The 18,698-nt window shown below is 39.8% G+C and overlaps 1 protein-coding gene across 5 annotated transcripts in view; it reads left to right on the forward strand.

Annotated features, from left to right (window-relative positions):
- Positions 1-18,698, forward strand: part of nav1b (neuron navigator 1b) — a 184,187-nt gene that overhangs the window by 112,089 nt on the left and 53,400 nt on the right. For 2 of the 5 annotated variants that reach the window (XM_034165569.1, XM_034165565.1), the window contains exons 8-13: positions 717-758; positions 855-1,015; positions 7,243-7,416; positions 9,028-9,080; positions 9,508-9,531; positions 12,710-12,787. In XM_034165569.1, coding sequence (XP_034021460.1) covers positions 717-758; positions 855-1,015; positions 7,243-7,416; positions 9,028-9,080; positions 9,508-9,531; positions 12,710-12,787 — 532 coding nt within the window. Of the gene's footprint in view, positions 1-716; positions 759-854; positions 1,016-7,242; positions 7,417-9,027; positions 9,081-9,507; positions 9,532-12,709; positions 12,788-14,285; positions 14,298-18,698 lie in introns of all 5 variants that reach the window. The other 3 variants (XM_034165551.1, XM_034165560.1, XM_034165573.1) reach the window with 3 other exon arrangements.

Genomic DNA, 18,698 nt, shown 5'->3' on the forward strand with positions numbered 1-18,698 from the left:
TGTGTGCACATACATACCTGTTTGCTTTCTTCACCTCCATGAAGAACTTGGTAACAGATGGTCCGGTTGTTAGCTGGTTAGCTTTCAGTCTGTTTTTTTCTTATATGCTGTTTAGATATTTATGGAGTATGTTCATGCCCGACTTGGTTTTTCTGGTCTCAAGCTCAACGCTTATCAACTAGACCATCACCTCCCCTTGGTAATGATCTGATATGGTAAAATATCAGACTGGAAATCAGCCAATCAGAGTGCGCGTAGCATCGCAGCCATATAATAATCATTTTTAAAAGCTGGGTATGGCCATACTCAGTTTTTCAAATGAATTGGTCCTTCTGCCTGTTTATCAGGATCAATCCCAGAAATTTAGTGACAACACCCCTGAGCAGGTCTGTCAAATTAGTTGCAACATCTACCATAACACAATGACATTTATTGTAATGAAGTACCAACAATTAAGTAATGCAATGAGGTAACTCTGAACTTTTTTCATTCATATTGTTTTACTTGCCTTTTAAAGTTTTATTTATTAATAAACATTGTGTGTGATAAAACTGACATTGTAAAGGACTTTGTAAAATAATTTTTTAAAATAAATATAACCATCAGTGCGGTTATGGTTACTGTTGTCTTTGAAAAAAAAAAAAAATTAAATTATGACATGTATTCCTGTTGATGGTTTAACACATGTTTATGATGTGTCTGTTCCCTTTGTACAGCTTGCAAACAGACAGGAACACGTTGCCGAAGAAAGGCTTGGAGTATGTCACCGCACGACTTATCTGTTCATCTGTTTCGTATTTTACACCGCCGCGTATCTTCATTGTCTGAAACCGGTATGGACTCTTTTGTCTCAGGTGCTACGGCTCAAGCATGACAGAGAGTGAAGGAGGCAAATCAGGACGACGTCACTCCCACACCATAGTCAGCATGACGGACAGTGACACCCCCCCTCAGCTGCCTTCTCCCACTCGTCCACTCCACTTCTCCTCGGGCAAGGCCCCCCTCACCAACGTGGGTTAGTCTCTTTAATCTGATTTTGTTGTGGGTTATAAATGGGTGATTCTTTAACTACGGGCACTATTGGCCTTGTAAATGTAATTTCCACCACACCATTGCCTTACAATATAAAGCGCCTTGGGGCAACTGTTTGTTGTGATTTGGCGCTATATACATGTGCTCTGATGTCACTGTTTATCTCCATAGGAACTACCCAAACAATCTTTCATACAAACTGTTTAAAGGGACATTACAGTGTTGTGGTGGAAATTATGGCAATAGTGTGGGACAACTACATTTTGTTTAAAAAAAAAAATCACAACAGTTGTATGACATTGAATACCCCAATTATGTTTTGATTATTTTACTGATATTTTATTCAGAGATATTTTAAAACATTAGAACAAACGTTTCTTTACCATTCATTTTTATCATTGAAGATCAAAAGTCTGGGTGTGGGACAAGCACAAAATGGCAATATTTGCATATAATGATGCTGAAAAAAGGTGAAAAAGTCATCATAGCCTACTAGAACAAATTTCACGCCTCTACTGGTGGTTGGCTCTCACTGCGGTATTGTATCACTTCCTGTTCCGGAGCACAGCGGTGTTTTTCTGTATCTGTTAGCTGTTTAATCTGCGCAGTTAGATTGATCTACTTATCTAGATTACGATTTGTTTCCCAGTGTAATCTTTACGTGCCTTAACTAAAGCACTCCTTCTGCTGAATCACCTCTAAATTATTTACACATTATTCACTTTGCGTGTTTTTAGGAATCCGCTAGCTTAGCGTAGCTACTAGCTCTTAGCCGATTTAGCATGGCGGCTTCTCCTGTCTCTTCCGCACTTTTCTGCTCTGGGTGTGAAATGTTTAGTTATTCCTCGGCCTCCTTTAGCAGTAACGGTAGTTGTAATAAGTGTAGCTTATTCATAGCTTTGGAGGCCAGGCTGGGCGAATTGGAGACTCGGCTCCGCACCGTGGAAAATTCTACAGCTAGCCAGGCCCCTGTAGTCGGTGCGGACCAAGGTAGCTTAGCCGCCGTTAGTTACCCCCTGGCAGATCCCGAGCAGCTGGGAAAGCAGGCCAACTGGGTGACTGTGAGGAGGAAGCGTAGTCCTAAACAGAAGCCCCGTGTACACCGCCAACCCGTTCACATTTCTAACCGTTTTTCCCCACTCGAGGATCAAACTCTGGTTATTGGCGACTCTGTTTTGAGAAATGTGAAGTTAGCGACACCAGCAACCATAGTCAATTGTCTTCCGGGGGCCAGAGCAGGCGACATTGAAGGAAATTTGAAACTGCTGGCTAAGGCTAAGCGTAAATTTGGTAAGATTGTAATTCACGTCGGCAGTAATGACACCCGGTTACGCCAATCGGAGGTCACTAAAATTAACATTAAATCGGTGTGTAACTTTGCAAAAACAATGTCGGACTCTGTAGTTTTCTCTGGGCCCCTCCCCAATCGGACCGGGAGTGACATGTTTAGCCGCATGTTCTCCTTGAATTGCTGGCTGTCTGAGTGGTGTCCAAAAATGAGGTGGGCTTCATAGATAATTGGCAAAGCTTCTGGGGAAAACCTGGTCTTGTTAGGAGAGACGGCATCCATCCCACTTTGGATGGAGCAGCTCTCATTTCTAGAAATCTGGCCAATTTTCTTAAATCCTCCAAACCGTGACTATCCAGGGTTGGGACCAGGAAGCAGAGTTGTAGTCTTACACACCTCTCTGCAGCTTCTCTCCCCCTGCCATCCCCTCATTACCCCATCCCCGTAGAGACGGTGCCTGTTCCCAGACTACCAATAACCAGCAAAAATCTATTTAAGCATAAAAATTCAAAAAGAAAAAATAATATAGCACCTTCAACTGCACCACAGACTAAAACAGTTAAATGTGGTCTATTAAACATTAGGTCTCTCTCTTCTAAGTCCCTGTTGGTAAATGATATAATAATTGATCAACATATTGATTTATTCTGCCTTACAGAAACCTGGTTACAGCAGGATGAATATGTTAGTTTAAATGAGTCAACACCCCCGAGTCACACTAACTGTCAGAATGCTCGTAGCACGGGCCGGGGTGGAGGATTAGCAGCAATCTTCCATTCCAGCTTATTAATTAATCAAAAACCCAGACAGAGCTTTAATTCATTTGAAAGCTTGTCTCTTAGTCTTGTCCATCCAAATTGGAAGTCCCAAAAACCAGTTTTATTTGTTATTATCTATTATCTATCGTCCACCTGGTCGTTACTGTGAGTTTCTCTGTGAATTTTCAGACCTTTTGTCTGACTTAGTGCTTAGCTCAGATAAGATAATTATAGTGGGCGATTTTAACATCCACACAGATGCTGAGAATGACAGCCTCAACACTGCATTTAATCTATTATGAGACTCTATTGGCTTTGCTCAGAAAGTAAATGAGTCCACCCACCACTTTAATCATATCTTAGATCTTGTTCTGACTTATGGTATGGAAATAGAAGACTTAACAGTATTCCCTGAAAACTCCCTTCTGTCTGATCATTTCTTAATAACATTTACATTTACTCTGATGGACTACCCAGCAGTGGGGAATAAGTTTCATTACACTAGAAGTCTTTCAGAAAGCGCTGTAACTAGGTTTAAGGATATGATTCCTTCTTTATCAATCAATCAATCAACGTTTTTCTTATATAGCGCCAAATCACAACAAACAGTTGCCCCAAGGCGCTCCACATTGTAAGGCAAGGCCATACAATAATTATGAAAAACCCCAACGGTCAAAACGACCCCCTATGAGCAAGCACTTGGCCACAGTGGGAAGGAAAAACTCCCTTTTAACAGGAAGAAACCTCCAGCAGAACCAGGCTCAGGGAGGGGCAGTCTTCTGCTGAGACTGGTTGGGGCTGAGGGAAAGAACCAGGAAAAAGACATGCCGAGAAGGGGGGCAGAGATCGATCACTAATGATAAATGCAGAGTGATGCATACGGAGCAAAAAGAGAAAGAAACAGTGCATCATGGGAACCCCCCACAGTCTACGTCTAAAGCAACATAACCAAGGGATGGTCCAGGGTCACCCGATCCAGCCCTAACTATAAGCCTTAGCGAAAAGGAAAGTTTTAAGCTTAATCTTAAAAGTAGAGAGGGTATCTGTCTCCCTGATCTGAATTGGGAGCTGGTTCCACAGGAGAGGAGCCTGAAAGCTGAAGGCTCTGCCTCCCATTCTACTCTTACAAACCCTAGGAACCACAAGTAAGCCCGCAGTCTGAGAGCGAAGCGCTCTAATGTTCTCTAATGTTTTATGTTCTCTAATGCCATATACCAACACAGTGCAGAGTAGCTACCTAAACTCTGTAAGTGAGATAGAGTATCTCGTCAATAGTTTTACATCCTCATTGAAGACAACTTTGGATGCTGTAGCTCCTCTGAAAAAGAGAGCTTTAAATCAGAAGTGCCTGACTCCGTGGTATAACTCACAAACTCGTAGCTTAAAGCAGATAACCCGTAAGTTGGAGAGGAAATGGCATCTCACTAATTTAGAAGATCTTCACTTAGCCTGGAAAAAGAGTCTGTTGCTCTATAAAAAAGCCCTCCGTAAAGCTAGGACATCTTTCTACTCATCACTAATTGAAGAAAATAAGAACAACCCCAGGTTTCTTTTCAGCACTGTAGCCAGGCTGACAAAGAGTCAGAGCTCTATTGAGCTGAGTATTCCATAACTTTAACTAGTAATGACTTCATGACTTTCTTTGCTAACAAAATTTTAACTATTAGAGAAAAAATTACTCATAACCATCCCAAAGACGTATCGTTATCTTGGCTGCTTTCAGTGATGCCGGTATTTGGTTAGACTCTTTCTCTCTGATTGTTCTGTCTGAGTTATTTTCATTAGTGACTTCATCCAAACCATCAACATGTTTATTAGACCCCATTCGTACCAGGCTGCTCAAGGAAGCCCTACCATTATTTAATGCTTCGATCTTAAATATGATCAATCTATCTTTGTTAGTTGGCTATGTACCACAGGCTTTTAAGGTGGCAGTAATTAAACCATTACTTAAAAAGCCATCACTTGACCCAGCTATCTTAACTAATTATAGGCCAATCTCCAACCTTCCTTTTCTCTCAAAAATTCTTGAAAGGGTAGTTGTAAAACAGCTAACTGATCATCTGCAGAGGAATGGTCTATTTGAAGAGTTTCAGTCAGGTTTTAGAATTCATCATAGTACAGAAACAGCATTAGTGAAGGTTACAAATGATCTTCTTATGGCCTCGGACAGTGGACTCATCTCTGTGCTTGTTCTGTTAGACCTCAGTGCTGCTTTTGATACTGTTGACCATAAAATTTTATTACAGAGATTAGAGCATGCCATAGGTATTAAAGGCACTGCGCTGCGGTGGGTTTGAATCATATTTGTCTAATAGATTACAATTTGTTCATGTAAATGGGGAATCTTCTTCACAGACGAAAGTTAATTATGGAGTTCCACAAGGTTCTGTGCTAGGACCAATTTTATTCACTTTATACATGCTTCCCTTAGGTAGTATTATTAGACGGTATTGCTTAAATTTTCATTGTTACGCAGATGATACCCAGCTTTATCTATCCATGAAGCCAGAGGACACACACCAATGAGCTAAACTGCAGGATTGTCTTACAGACATAAAGACATGGATGACCTCTAATTTCCTGCTTTTAAACTCAGATAAAACTGAAGTTATTGTACTTGGCCCCACAAATCTTAGAAACATGGTGTCTAACCAGATCCTTACTCTGGATGGCATTACCCTGACCTCTAGTAATACTGTGAGAAATCTTGGAGTCATTTTTGATCAGGATATGTCATTCAAAGCGCATATTAAACAAATATGTAGGACTGCTTTTTTGCATTTACGCAATATCTCTAAAATCAGAAATGTCTTGTCTCAGAGTGATGCTGAAAAACTAATTCATGCATTTATTTCCTCTAGGCTGGACTATTGTAATTCATTATTATCAGGTTGTCCTAAAAGTTCCCTAAAAAGCCTTCAGTTAATTCAAAATGCTGCAGCTAGAGTACTGACGGGGACTAGAAGGAGAGAGCATATCTCACCCATATTGGCCTCTCTTCATTGGCTTCCTGTTAATTCTAGAATAGAATTTAAAATTCTTCTTCTTACTTATAAGGTTTTGAATAATCAGGTCCCGTCTTATCTTAGGGACCTCGTAGTACCATATCACCCCAATAGAGCGCTTCGCTCTCAGACTGCTGGCTTACTTGTAGTTCCTAGGGTTTGTAAGAGTAGAATGGGAGGCAGAGCCTTCAGCTTTCAGGCTCCTCTCCTGTGGAACCAGCTCCCAATTCAGATCAGGGAGACAGACACCCTCTCTACTTTTAAGATTAGGCTTAAAACTTTCCTTTTTGCTAAAGCTTATAGTTAGGGCTGGATCAGGTGACCCTGAACCATCCCTTAGTTATGCTGCTATAGACGTAGACTGCTGGGGGGTTCCCATGATGCACTGTTTCTTTCTCTTTTTGCTCTGTATGCACCACTCTGCATTTAATCATTAGTGATTGATCTCTGCTCCCCTCCACAGCATGTCTTTTTCCTGGTTCTCTCCCTCAGCCCCAACCAGTCCCAGCAGAAGACTGACCCTCCCTGAGCCTGGTTCTGCTGGAGGTTTCTTCCTGTTAAAAGGGAGGTTTTCCTTCCCACTGTAGCCAAGTGCTTGCTCACAGGGGGTCGTTTTGACCGTTGGGGTTTTACATAATTATTGTATGGCCTTGCCTTACAATATAAAGCGCCTTGGGGCAACTGTTTGTTGTGATTTGGCGCTATATAAAAAAAATTGATTGATTGATTGATTGACTTTCATTGAAAAGATAACTATAAAAGTGTGAAATTTCCCCTTTTTTCTGTTTTTCATACAATATGATCAAAGGACATAATAAGTGCCCGTAGTCTAAGAATCACCCAAATGCATTCACTGGTTGAGTTTGAGATCCAAATCAAACCGATTTCCTCCGTAGCCTTGACATTCATGTTGCTGATGGTAGACCAGCTGTATGTGAGTGATGGTGAAGCTTTGGAGCCTCCACGAAAACTCATATTAACATTTATTTAGAACTGCAGTCATAAAGTAAGCAGTCCAGTCAGTGTTACTGTTTTAGTTGGCGTCATTGGGCTCCATACCAAGCTGTAGACCTGCTGTTGGACAGGAAGTGTCACCACTTCCTTCACTTTTATCTGGACCAATCACTGCCTCACCAAATGTTTCTCCTTGTGTTAGTTGCCCCAATTTCCAGTGGCACCCCGAGGATATCGCGATCCAACAGCATTGGGCCCCCCAGTGACTCGGCTTGTGAGCTCTATGGATCTTCCCCCCTGGGCAGCAGCATGTCCGTGGCCGACCGGCCAAAAAGCATGATGCGGTCTGGATCTTTCCGTGAACCGGGCGATGACGGTGAGCCAACACTGCCAGCCTTCCTGCAGGGGAATCACTTAATGGTGACCTCAAATAAAACAAGGCTGCTCACACAGCATGTCAGGAAGTCATTAAATGTCACAGAGTGGGTTAGAGCAGGGGGGAATTTCCACATCTTCACAGGTACAAAGTCTTGGTAGTGTTCTGAAAGTTTTAAAAGACGGAGTGTAGACCCAAAATGATCCCAATATGCAGAAGCTCCAAAGCACTTCTTATCTTTAGCTGATTATTAGAGTGTTGACAATCGGACCAGAGGGCAGTTTCACTTGAATCCACCCACATTTGACAGATTTTACATACAGACCCGAGATGTCAAACTCGTTTTGGATTAAATTTGGGCTTGTTGGGCCCAGACGAGATTTTGGTTTACAGGGACCGAGTGGGTCTGTGAAAAAAAATTACTTGGTGTATTTCCATTCTACTGTAGATTAGAAGTAAGTATTCAGATCTAATCCAAATGTACAGCCAACGGTAGCCTTTCCATTGACAGTTCTAACTGGATTCCACAAAATGTTTAATTGTTGGTCTTTGTATACACAATCTAAATTTGAAATTAATGTTTTCTGATCCTGTGGCAAAAGTTTATTTACAACAGTAGCCTTCCTTAAGACACAAGAGGAAAAAGAATACTACTGCTGCTAATAATTATTATTCCTAGTGCAGTACCCGTAGGAAGTTTGTATTCCTATAGAAAACTGTAAGCATATGTAGATTTTTCATGGATGTTCGTATGAGGCTGTTTGAAAATGGGATGGGATGTACAAAGAGGTGTACTTATATTATTATTTGAATATATTGTTTCATATTGTTTTAAAAAATCAGTTTTATTATCAATTAGATGAAAATAAAAGGATTCCTGTTAAACAGGTTATTGTAAGAGACTCAGACAAAAATACAGAACATTTAGAATATTTTAAACAGCAAATCCTCAGTACACCAACTCCTGAACACAGTTTAATTAACCTTGAACTTACAACAAATATAAGATTTTATTCAGCTTATGTACTTACAGAAACATTGTACAAATAGTGTGAAAATATATTTTATTCATCTCATGTACTTACTGAAACATTGTACAAATAGTGGGAAATTTAATGTCTCCCCAGTGTTGTCAAGTTAAACTCGTCGTAAGGAGTACTGACATTGTGTGTTTCACAGTAAAAGTATTTGGTGGGATGCTGGCATTAAACGTTTTGTTATGAAATGGCGCAAGCAACATGAACTATCTGATGTTGTTTAACTTTGCTACCAGTAACATCAGTGAGCCACACCATCTCGAAAGTATGAATGTTACAATGTTAATCAAAATAAAGGTTTCAAAATAAAGGTTTTGAAAATGAATTCCCAAACTTTTCATAATAAAGGATGCATATCATCGTGCTGTGGGCAAGCCATATCCGAAAGCTGATGCTGATCTAAAAAATGATCAGAGAGAAACGTGAACCACGTGCTCACACTCGCACAGACGCACACCTCTTGCTTTATAGATAGATTATTTCTACCATACATATTTATCTTATGCTCTACTTTGACTGTTATTTGCAAATTAAAATTCTCTTTAATGAATCTTGACTGTGTTTCATATTTCAGTGCACGGCTCTGCACTCTCTTTGGTGTCCAACACTTCATCCAACTATTCATCGGTGAGTGCACACAGTCACTTTGTTTACGTTTCTGCTTTTGGGTTTGTTGGAATTTTATGCTTTTCCCTTCCTCTTTCTTTGATTAACTTTACTGTCCCTGTAAATCCTTAATAATTTCTTAATTTTTTGAGGGAGAGGTGTTTTGATTTTTTTTTTTTTTTTTTTTTTTTTTTTTTGCTATTTAACCTTTATTTAACCAGGTAAGTTCAGAAAAAAACATTCTTATTTACAAGTGTGTGTGTGTGTGTGTGTGTGTGTAAGTGTGTGTGTGTGTGTGTGTGTGTGTAAGTGTGTGTGTGTGTGTGTGTGTGTGTGTGTGTGTGTGTGGGGGGGGGTGGGGGTGGGGGGTGGGGGGGGTCTCGTACCTGTTCCAAAAGTTAACGCAGTGCACTATTCCTCTTTATTGCTTTGTTTGTGCATTCTTCAGACTGAGGAAAGGATACAGGGAGAGGTAAGGCCAATGTGTCCTCATGCTTCACCTCACATTCCTTCTGTATCGCATGTTGTCTAATTCCTGCTGAAACAGGTCCACTTATCACATGATGTCATCAGTATTCAGAAACATCTGTTTTCAGTTCATCATTTACTTCGCTTTCTTTTTTATCTCTCGTGTCTGTTGTTTGTTTGTACCTGCTGCTTCCATTTAATCTAAAACACATTGTCATAGAAAAGTCTGCATCTGCAAAAATCACTGCATTAAAAATAACCAGCATTTTCTTTATTTGTAACATTTTACGCTGCTTTCTGCGGTGGTGGGAAGTGCATTCCAAATTTACAAGTTAGAATTTTTTTTTACAAAAGTAAAAACAAATTTACAACCTGAGAAACACATTCACAAACATAAAAACAAATTTTGAAAGAGTTGAGAAACACATTTACAAAACTAAAAACAAATTTATATTTAGAAAATAAAATTAGAAAATAAAATAATAATAAAATAATAATAAAATCATGAAAGTAAAAATAAAGTTCAATTTTTAAAACAAATGTATATTTATAAAACAAATTTACAAGTTAAGAAACAAGTTTACATTGGGAAGACACAATTACAAAAGTAAAAATAAATTTACAAGTTTAGAAACACAAAAGTAAACATAGTTACATTTGGAAAACAAATTTACAAGTTGAGAAACAAGTTTACATTTGGAAGACACAATTACAAAAGTAAAATAAATTTGTAAGTTTATAAACACTTTTACAAAAGTTAGGGCCCCTTCACACATAATGTGTGTAACTCAGGGCGACTCGGAACAGCTCGTATGAGCGAACCATGCAAACATCGTGCCGACGGTTCGTGCATGCAGGAAGACAGTGCCAGCAGCTGCATGATCATCGTGAAGAAAAAAAAAATACATGCTGTGATGGTTTTGTGCATGCAGGAACACAGCAGCTTTTCACAGCAGCTGCTGTGAAAATAATAACAAAAAAAAATTACATGCCACTCATGGGAATCAAACCTGCACTTTCCAAAAGCTCTGATTGCCAGTTAGAATCTTTACCACTGAACTACCATCCCTGTCCTGTGAAAAGTGCAGGGCACTGCCTCATATCAGGAAGGACATGGACATATTTAAAAAAAATAAAACCACACACCATATAAAAACACCGAATTGTACTGAATCCCTCTTTTCAAGAGGACAATAGAAATATCTGTCTGTTCCTCTGTAGATGACTCATGGTCACAGACAGACAGACATACAGTCATGAAATGACATGAATGAGAAGCAGGGTGCTCTCATCATGTCCACATCTACTGGTCCGGTGTGTCCAGCTGGCCCCGCGTGTCTTGTGGACAGCGCACCACAGGACTGACACTGCATCATGTGGAACAGAGCTCACGTGGGTGACGTGACAGTCAGATCCTCCGCTGCGTGTTATCATTTGATGGTCCATTTCAAGCTGGAGGCAGCCTGTCAGTGTCCATGCTGTGCTCACACTTACTCACTGCTGCCTGTCGCCACAGCAATATATGTTTTTATTTATGTCTATGTTTGGACAGCAAGCAGACACACGTGTGTCACAGTGGGCAGTTATTAGTCCATGTCCGTCCAAACACAGTATGTGTTCCCTAGCCCTGACGTCCAGATCCACAGATCTCCACAGCCGCTTCTGTTGGCGTACACACGCCCTGTCAGTTCAGCGCACACACTGTGTCACTGTGTCTGTTTGCAAAGCCACAGTCCTGGGGCCCTTAGACAAATTTCACATCCAACTTGACAGTGATTGTCTGCTGACTGTTGTGTTAATAGCACGAATGGCTACACATTTTCTAAGTGCCATGTGAGTGGTCTTAGATGTTCATGTGTGTCACCTGGAATTTGTCCGACACCTGCTGCAACAGGTGTACAAGGCGTTAGAGGCAGCTACGATTTTACATGTTTTGCATACGACTCCTGCTTCATGCACACTTGATGCACAATTTACTTTTGTTTATTTGCTTCTCAATTTGTTTTTGTCAGTATAATTTTTTTTTATTTTGTACTTCCAAGCCACTGCAGAGTTTCAGTAGCATTTTACTTCTGTTCATGTTCAGAAAGTGTTTAGTTGTGTACAGAGGTTTAACCGTTGTCTGTCTTTTCATCATACAGTTTGAAACATTTCTAAACAATGAATCTTTTTCAGAAAAAATGGTTGATTCAGTGTTTCAGAACAGCACATCATTTCCTGAAGTCATGGTTACTGTTTCAAGTGTTTGAAGCTCATTGAAGCAAATGGTTCATTAAGTTTTTCCAAGCATTTTTATCCGAGGCCAAAATATAGCCATCAGGTATTGCAAGGGCCTTGTGTCAGTCCGTCTGTCTATGCTAGACATAACTCTTGTCCTATTACTGTCAGGGTCTTCAAATTCACAGGGAGCATTCTTGGGACAGAGACCTTGGACAAGTTCAAAGATGGCTAACCTTGACCTATTTGAAGTGGTCAAAAGGTCACATTCTTTTTCCTATAGTTATGCTCATACGATCAAGGGTATTTCAGCATTGCGTTATATTTTTAACAGTAATCATAGTCTGAAGTAATTGTATCATTTCGGTTGTTTGAGCATTTTGAAATGAAGAAAACTTTGCCAACTTGACCAGGCAGCTTTTGGAAACACTGGAATCCCCATTGTTGTGTGGTGTTTTGTGTTTTGAACATTTCAGAATAATCCTTTTTTGATGCCAGTGTTTAACTTTATGCTTTGAGCATTTAAAAACCATTCACTCACTAACTATCCAAAGCGACCTTCTTTTAGTGTTTGGAGGTTTTAAAATTAGTAAATACATTTCTGAAGCAGTTGGGTCAGTGAGCGTTTGGGGCATTTTGAAAAAGTTTTAAGCAACTAATTCCTTTGTTTCTGAAGCACTCAGTTCTTGAAAATACTTGTTTAATTCATTTGTTCATTTTGTGTGTTCAGTGTTCCATAACTGAATCATTATCTGAAGGAATTATTGAATTTGTTTGAGTATTAAGAAGTATCGGCTGCAGGTGTGAAGTATTTTCTGAGGGTTTTAACACCTGAAACCATCTCATTAGCTCCACCTATGATTGCATACGTGATCTTTTTGAATTAACCCAAAGAAATTAATTCCATTGCTGTATTCAATGAAACCCGTTGGAACTATTGGAGTCACTGTGAAATTTTTCCACAGCAAATCCGGAAGTTAAGACGAGAGCTGGAATCCTCCCAGGAAAAAGTCGCCAACTTGACCCTGCAGCTTTCTGCCAATGTACGTATACTTTCTTTTTTTATGACTGTCTTTAAAGTTTGTCCTATTACTTTGAAAGTATTTGGTCAATGTGTATATTTTATAACATGGAGATGACACTCATAAATATGTCTGTTTGAGCAAATAAATAAATAAATACGTAAATGAAATTTCTTGCATGGAGACATCAGCAACAGTTCAGCTATTGGTTGTATCATCTGATAGAGGTGAATTCCTTCACATTCAGACATACAGTTATTGATCAAGTGGGGATTTGGCACCAATTGGCAACTCCTGCTGAATGTTCCAAAAAAACTTTGGACACAGCCCAGTCTCATGTGTTTTCTTTCATGCTCCCGTCACGAAATGAGTCAAATTTTTGTGACAGGGTTTTTTTTTCCGTGCTCACTATTACTAACCCTACTCCTTCCCCCAACCCTAACCAACGCAATTTAACGTTTCCTGTTTTGGGTTTCACCTTAAAATTATTAATCCTGAACTAGTTAGAGCCAAATGAAATACTGGTTAGTAACATTCCATGTAAGACTGTGTGTCATAACAATATGTTTTGGATGTCTGTTGACATTGTATATATTTTACTTAATATATCTCCTGTTACATATAACTCGATATGCTATGCTGGGCGCAGTGTTTAGCCTAACTCAAGCGAGCTAACAATTTCCAACATTATTCTCTGACATTTATAATGTTCATAGCACAATATTTGCCTCCTTTGGTTGGAAACGGGGAGACCACACCAACGTTTTAGTTTAAATGCTTGCTGCTAATAAATATCTGTCCGCTATTCAAAGGCGTGCATGATTTTCAGAGCACAAATTACTAACTGATTAGTATTATTTCAAATAAAAGTTTTATTCTGGAACAATTATAAAAATATGTATCTTTTAATATTTTTTGTTCCTGGTGATACATCAGTTGCTTGTGGTTTTAATTTTTTGTTCCTGAACTGGTTCAGACTGGTAGAAACTTCCAAATTTAGGCCTGAAATGCTTATTTTAGACTTCAATCTGTGTTTTGTTTTTTGTGAACCCCCCGTGTACAGTAAGCATGCCTCCTATTGACCGCAACAAGCACTAAAACAGGCCATTCATTAGAGACCAAATATATATATATATATTTAATGCATCACCTTGGGATACTTTCTCCAAATGTTGCTGTTTGTGATTAACACACTTTGCGACCTTGATTGAAAACATGTACTGTATGGTATGACCTGTTTGACCTAAAGTGGTAATTGATCCAGCAGACAACCAATAAAATTTCCAGTTGCATGTTGCACACGTGACTCACCACCTTTATGCACTAACACATGCAGTAGCTTGTGTTGCCTTCCCTCTGTGTTTGCATGTTTATTTCTGCATATGTTTCTGAAAGGAGTGCAATCCCAAACCTAATGCTACTGTCCCTGTCTTCTAAATTCTTGGCTGTATTGACTGCTGGACTCACTGTCGCCCCCTGCCTGCTTCCCGCTGACGCTGCACTTTGGATGTTGGTGTAGCAGCAAGGCCAGGTTTGTTGGACTGTTGCTTCCATAGCCCTCTTGCTTTTGTGTGATATTAAGTGGATGTGACATCTGCAAGTCACATTTGTTTAGTGTTTTGCCCACAGGAAGTAGTTCCTAAGTAGCAGAACTATACCCAGTTCCAGGGCGGAGGCCCTGATGGCGTGGGTTTTTGCTTGTTGTTTCAATTAAAGTTAACAAAGATTTGTTATTTTTGTTCCTTTTAAAACCTGTGCTAGTTTTTAGACACGCAGATACACACGTGCATGTGCACATGCACGCACACATACACTTTCATTAAATATGGTGAACTTAAGTTGTGGTGTGGTTCCAATAAACTTAATCAAAAATTATACATTCAATTGAACTGTTGGGATTAATAACACTGAAGGGATTCTGAGTAGAACCACTGCTCCTTTGCAACTAATGGAGCCAGCTGAGGGAGTTTGTGCATGTGGTGATGTTGGCTCCTGGTCATCTCCCAGGAAGGCCCTCCTGAAACATCCAACTGGGAGGAGGTCCAAGGGAAGACCCAGCTAGGACACACTGGAGGGATTGTGTCTCTCAGCTGGCTTGTAAATGCCTAGGGATCTGTCAGGAGGTGGTGGAGGCCCGAATAATATACTATTGGCCAATAATATCTGCCAATTTGAGGCTTTCACGGACATTTTCATATCTGTGTTACTTTTGCCAATGTGAAAACTTTTATTTTAATTAATAAACAATCCAAAAGAAAAAAACTAGAAGCACTCGGAGAGTGCAAACCTCCGCCAAGGCCACAGGGTCATTGACATCACATGGAATACCCTTTGGCAAAGAGACTTATTCCATGTCGTTTCATGCATCTACCGTCATGTTTCAGATTCAGTGGTTAACCCTCTGGGGTCCGAGGGCATTTTTTGGACAGTTCACTCGCCTGGCATAAATGTTTTATGATTGCTGTTAACAGCTCTCCCTGCTTCCCAGAATCAAGTTTTATGTCTCTTTGTTTCCAGGACAATCTGTACTTTCAAAATATATATGCTATAGTTGTGTTTTGTAAGTGTAATAAAGGTTTACAATCAGAAATAAGAAAGGAAAAGTAAAGCAGAAATAATTTTCCACACACATTTATTCAAAACACACAGCAAACTATAATAAACTAGTAACACATCACTCCTAAAAACAATCTTTGGTGTGTCACGTGAGGTGAATCTGCCCTACGATTGGATTTTGGAAAACCATGTGACAGTGAACCAATTCCGATTGGACACTTACATTGCTCACATCATCACACAGCTTCTACAAGGAGTACAAAGATGGTGGATGGTGGCTCGAAAGTCAGCGGAGTTAACTTTTCAGCCCAAAAAAAAAAGTGCATTTCTATTTCATATCATTAAAAAGTTATTTATAATTTAGTAAAGCTTGGTCTCCGCCGTTGTATACGACGGCGTCGGCCCCAGAGGGTTAAACCCTTAGATCTTCAGCAAATGTATTTAGAAAGAGAAACTGCATGAACTACACAAGTTTTTTTTTATTATTTTCTAATAACAAGTTTATTCAATGAGGAGAAGCAAATGCTAAATTATTGTTGTGTCGTAACTTAATTTTTGTTCAGCCTTTGTGACCCGTCTTCATGAAGTTAGATGCAAAAATGTTGAAATTGGCCCTATCCTGCAATGATAAAGAATCCTTAAAAAAATTACTGGATCCGGATCGGAGAAATATCACAGCTGTAAAAAAACAACAAAAGCAAACAATAAAACCCACATCTCTCCAAAATGAGGCAGGTGGGTGTCCCTACCTTGTTGCATTGTAACAGATATGGGCACTGACTAAGCATAACAATGTGATGAGTTTGGAGTGACTGCGTTCATTGGATATGGTGTCATTACATAGTACAGCATTGCTTACAGATTTGTCAAGCATTGCTGGGACCTTCATCACCCCCTTGGTCATATTAGCTACAAGAGACAGAAGCAAAGCGACCAGCTGCCATTTGTTTTTGGTGACAGAGTGGGTACTTTACAGTGACAAGAGACAAGGTGATGTCACCAGCTAGGCAGGGCCAAAAGAGATGGGAAGTCCGTTTTATGCAAATACTGAGCTATACAACATGATGACTGTCAGTCCAAGTGAAGGCAATATGATGGCAGTGTGACACACATTGGTTGATTCTTGGGTATATTTATAGTTCGTTCATATTTAAACTGTAAAACATCAGGTCTCAATTACATTACTTTGTGACAAGGGGTTGATAATGAATTTTTTATGTATATATCAGCAGGTATGTCAGTGTTGTAAATTTTTTACTCCCGCAATATTGTATTGACATCCCAGAAATCTATATCAGTTGGGCTCAAATTTTAAATATTTTATGTTTTCTCTTTTTTCCACTGTGAAATATTGGCTGTTAAGATGTAATCTCTCTGAGTCTCCTACTGTTTTGTTTCTGCACAGTGTCCACTGGATTCTGAAGAATAACTGACAGCAAGGATTTGATATTTTTGTGGATGTAGGACAAAATCACAAGTTGATACCTTGATGTTTCTTGTATAACTGCAGCAGGAACTAACATGGAGCCTATCCTTGCATTTTTTTAACATAACTTTGAGATCTGCCCAACATATGATCACGGGTTTCTTGTCCTACTGTGTGTCTCTCCTTGAAGGATCTATGAATAGTGCTGCAATAGATTTGCAGTGACTTAGGGAGACTCAGATATTGAGCATCATTTGCATTATGAGGGTACATCAGCTAGGACAGTACAACCATGTGGTCCACTTCTCTGGGCATGATCCAGTAGGGCAGGGGTGGCCAAGTTCGGCTCTCGAGGACCGAACTTGGCCACCCCTGCAGTAGGGGAAACCGGGGCACAGTGAATCACAGGGCACAGTGAATCAGTAGTTATATCTGCAAAATTGCATATATATTTCCAGCAGTTATGCCATATTTTTATGCATAAAGACATCCCCCTTATAAATTAGTGTTTTGTTTTTGGATACATTAAGAGCAACTGAAGTCAGTTTTTTTCTATCAAAAGTAAATTTTGTGGATGTCAGTGTCTTTGTATTTATTTCTCACAGCAGAGGAAAGGTGGCCCAAAAAAATTGTTCTTAGTTAGAAGACTACCCCGTCCAACTGATGAGCATGTGTTATGTCTTCTCCAGACTATCAGCTATTTGATAACATGACTCATGTGTGTCACATGCACCCGGGCCACAGTGAATCAGTCTAGAAAGTGGTTTACTAAGCCCCAGTATCAAGTGGATGACAAATATTACTTGTTGAAGCTTATACATTTATTTTCCATGAATTATTTCTGGGCGGCGCAGTGACTCAGTGGTTAGCAGAGGGTTGTGGGTTCAATTCCCATGGCCTTTCTGTGTGGAGTTTGCATGTTCTCTCCGTGTTTGCGTGGGTTTCCTCCGGGTGCTCCGGTTTCCTCCCACATCCAAAGACATGCTGGTTAGGTGGATTGGAATCTTTAAATTGTCCGTGTGTGTGTGGGTGTGTCTGTGTTTGTTTGTCTGTTTGTGGCCCTGCGACAGGCTGGCGTCCTGTCCTGGGTGTACCCCGCCTCACGCCCTATGACTGCTGGGATAGGCTCCAGCCCCCTGCAGCCCTTACTTGGACTAAGCGGAAGAAGATGAATGAATGAAAGAATGAATTATTTCTATAATTTCTAAACAAGTGTTTTCACATTTGAACAGAAATTCTGACAGTTGTATTTATAATATTTTCTAAAGTTCATCATCAGTCTGATGGAATCTTTCAACTTGATCCAACACGTGTCTGGCCCCACACACAGCAAAGGTCATGTTTTAGATCTTGTTTTTACTCTGGGTCTTAATATTGAGTCTATTTATTCTGAGGATATTTTTATTTCTGATCATGTTTGTATTCTTTTTAATTTGTCTCTTAATCTGGATTGTCCGTCTGCTCCTCCTCTGATCTGCTCTCACATTTTTAATCATTTTACTGCAGATGTATTTTCTGCTGCTTTTAACCTTGATGAGTTGTTTAGTTCAGATGATGTTGATATTTTAGTTAATTCTTTTAATCATCATTGTCTCTCAATTTTGGACAGAGTGGCTCCTTTTAAAACCAGACACGCCCCTCTGAATAACTCCTCCCCCTGGATGAATGACAGTATTCGTAGTGTTAAGAGATCATGTCAGAAAGTGGAGCGGTTGTGGAAATCTACAAAGCTCCAGGTCCACCTCCTTCATTTAAAGGAGCTTTTAATCTCTTTTAATAATATGGTGAAAGATGCGAGGGCTGCTTATTTTTCCACTTTAATTTCTAACAGCCGACGGAATCCAAACATTTTGTTTGACACAATCAGAGACATTGTTACACCTGCATCTCCTGCTGCTATCATTCAGTCAAATGAAGACTGTGACAATTTTTTGTCCTTTTTTATCGGCA

Source organism: Thalassophryne amazonica, chromosome 3 (genome assembly GCF_902500255.1).
Source record: "Thalassophryne amazonica chromosome 3, fThaAma1.1, whole genome shotgun sequence".
In the NCBI taxonomy this organism is placed as follows: Eukaryota; Metazoa; Chordata; class Actinopteri; order Batrachoidiformes; family Batrachoididae; genus Thalassophryne; species Thalassophryne amazonica.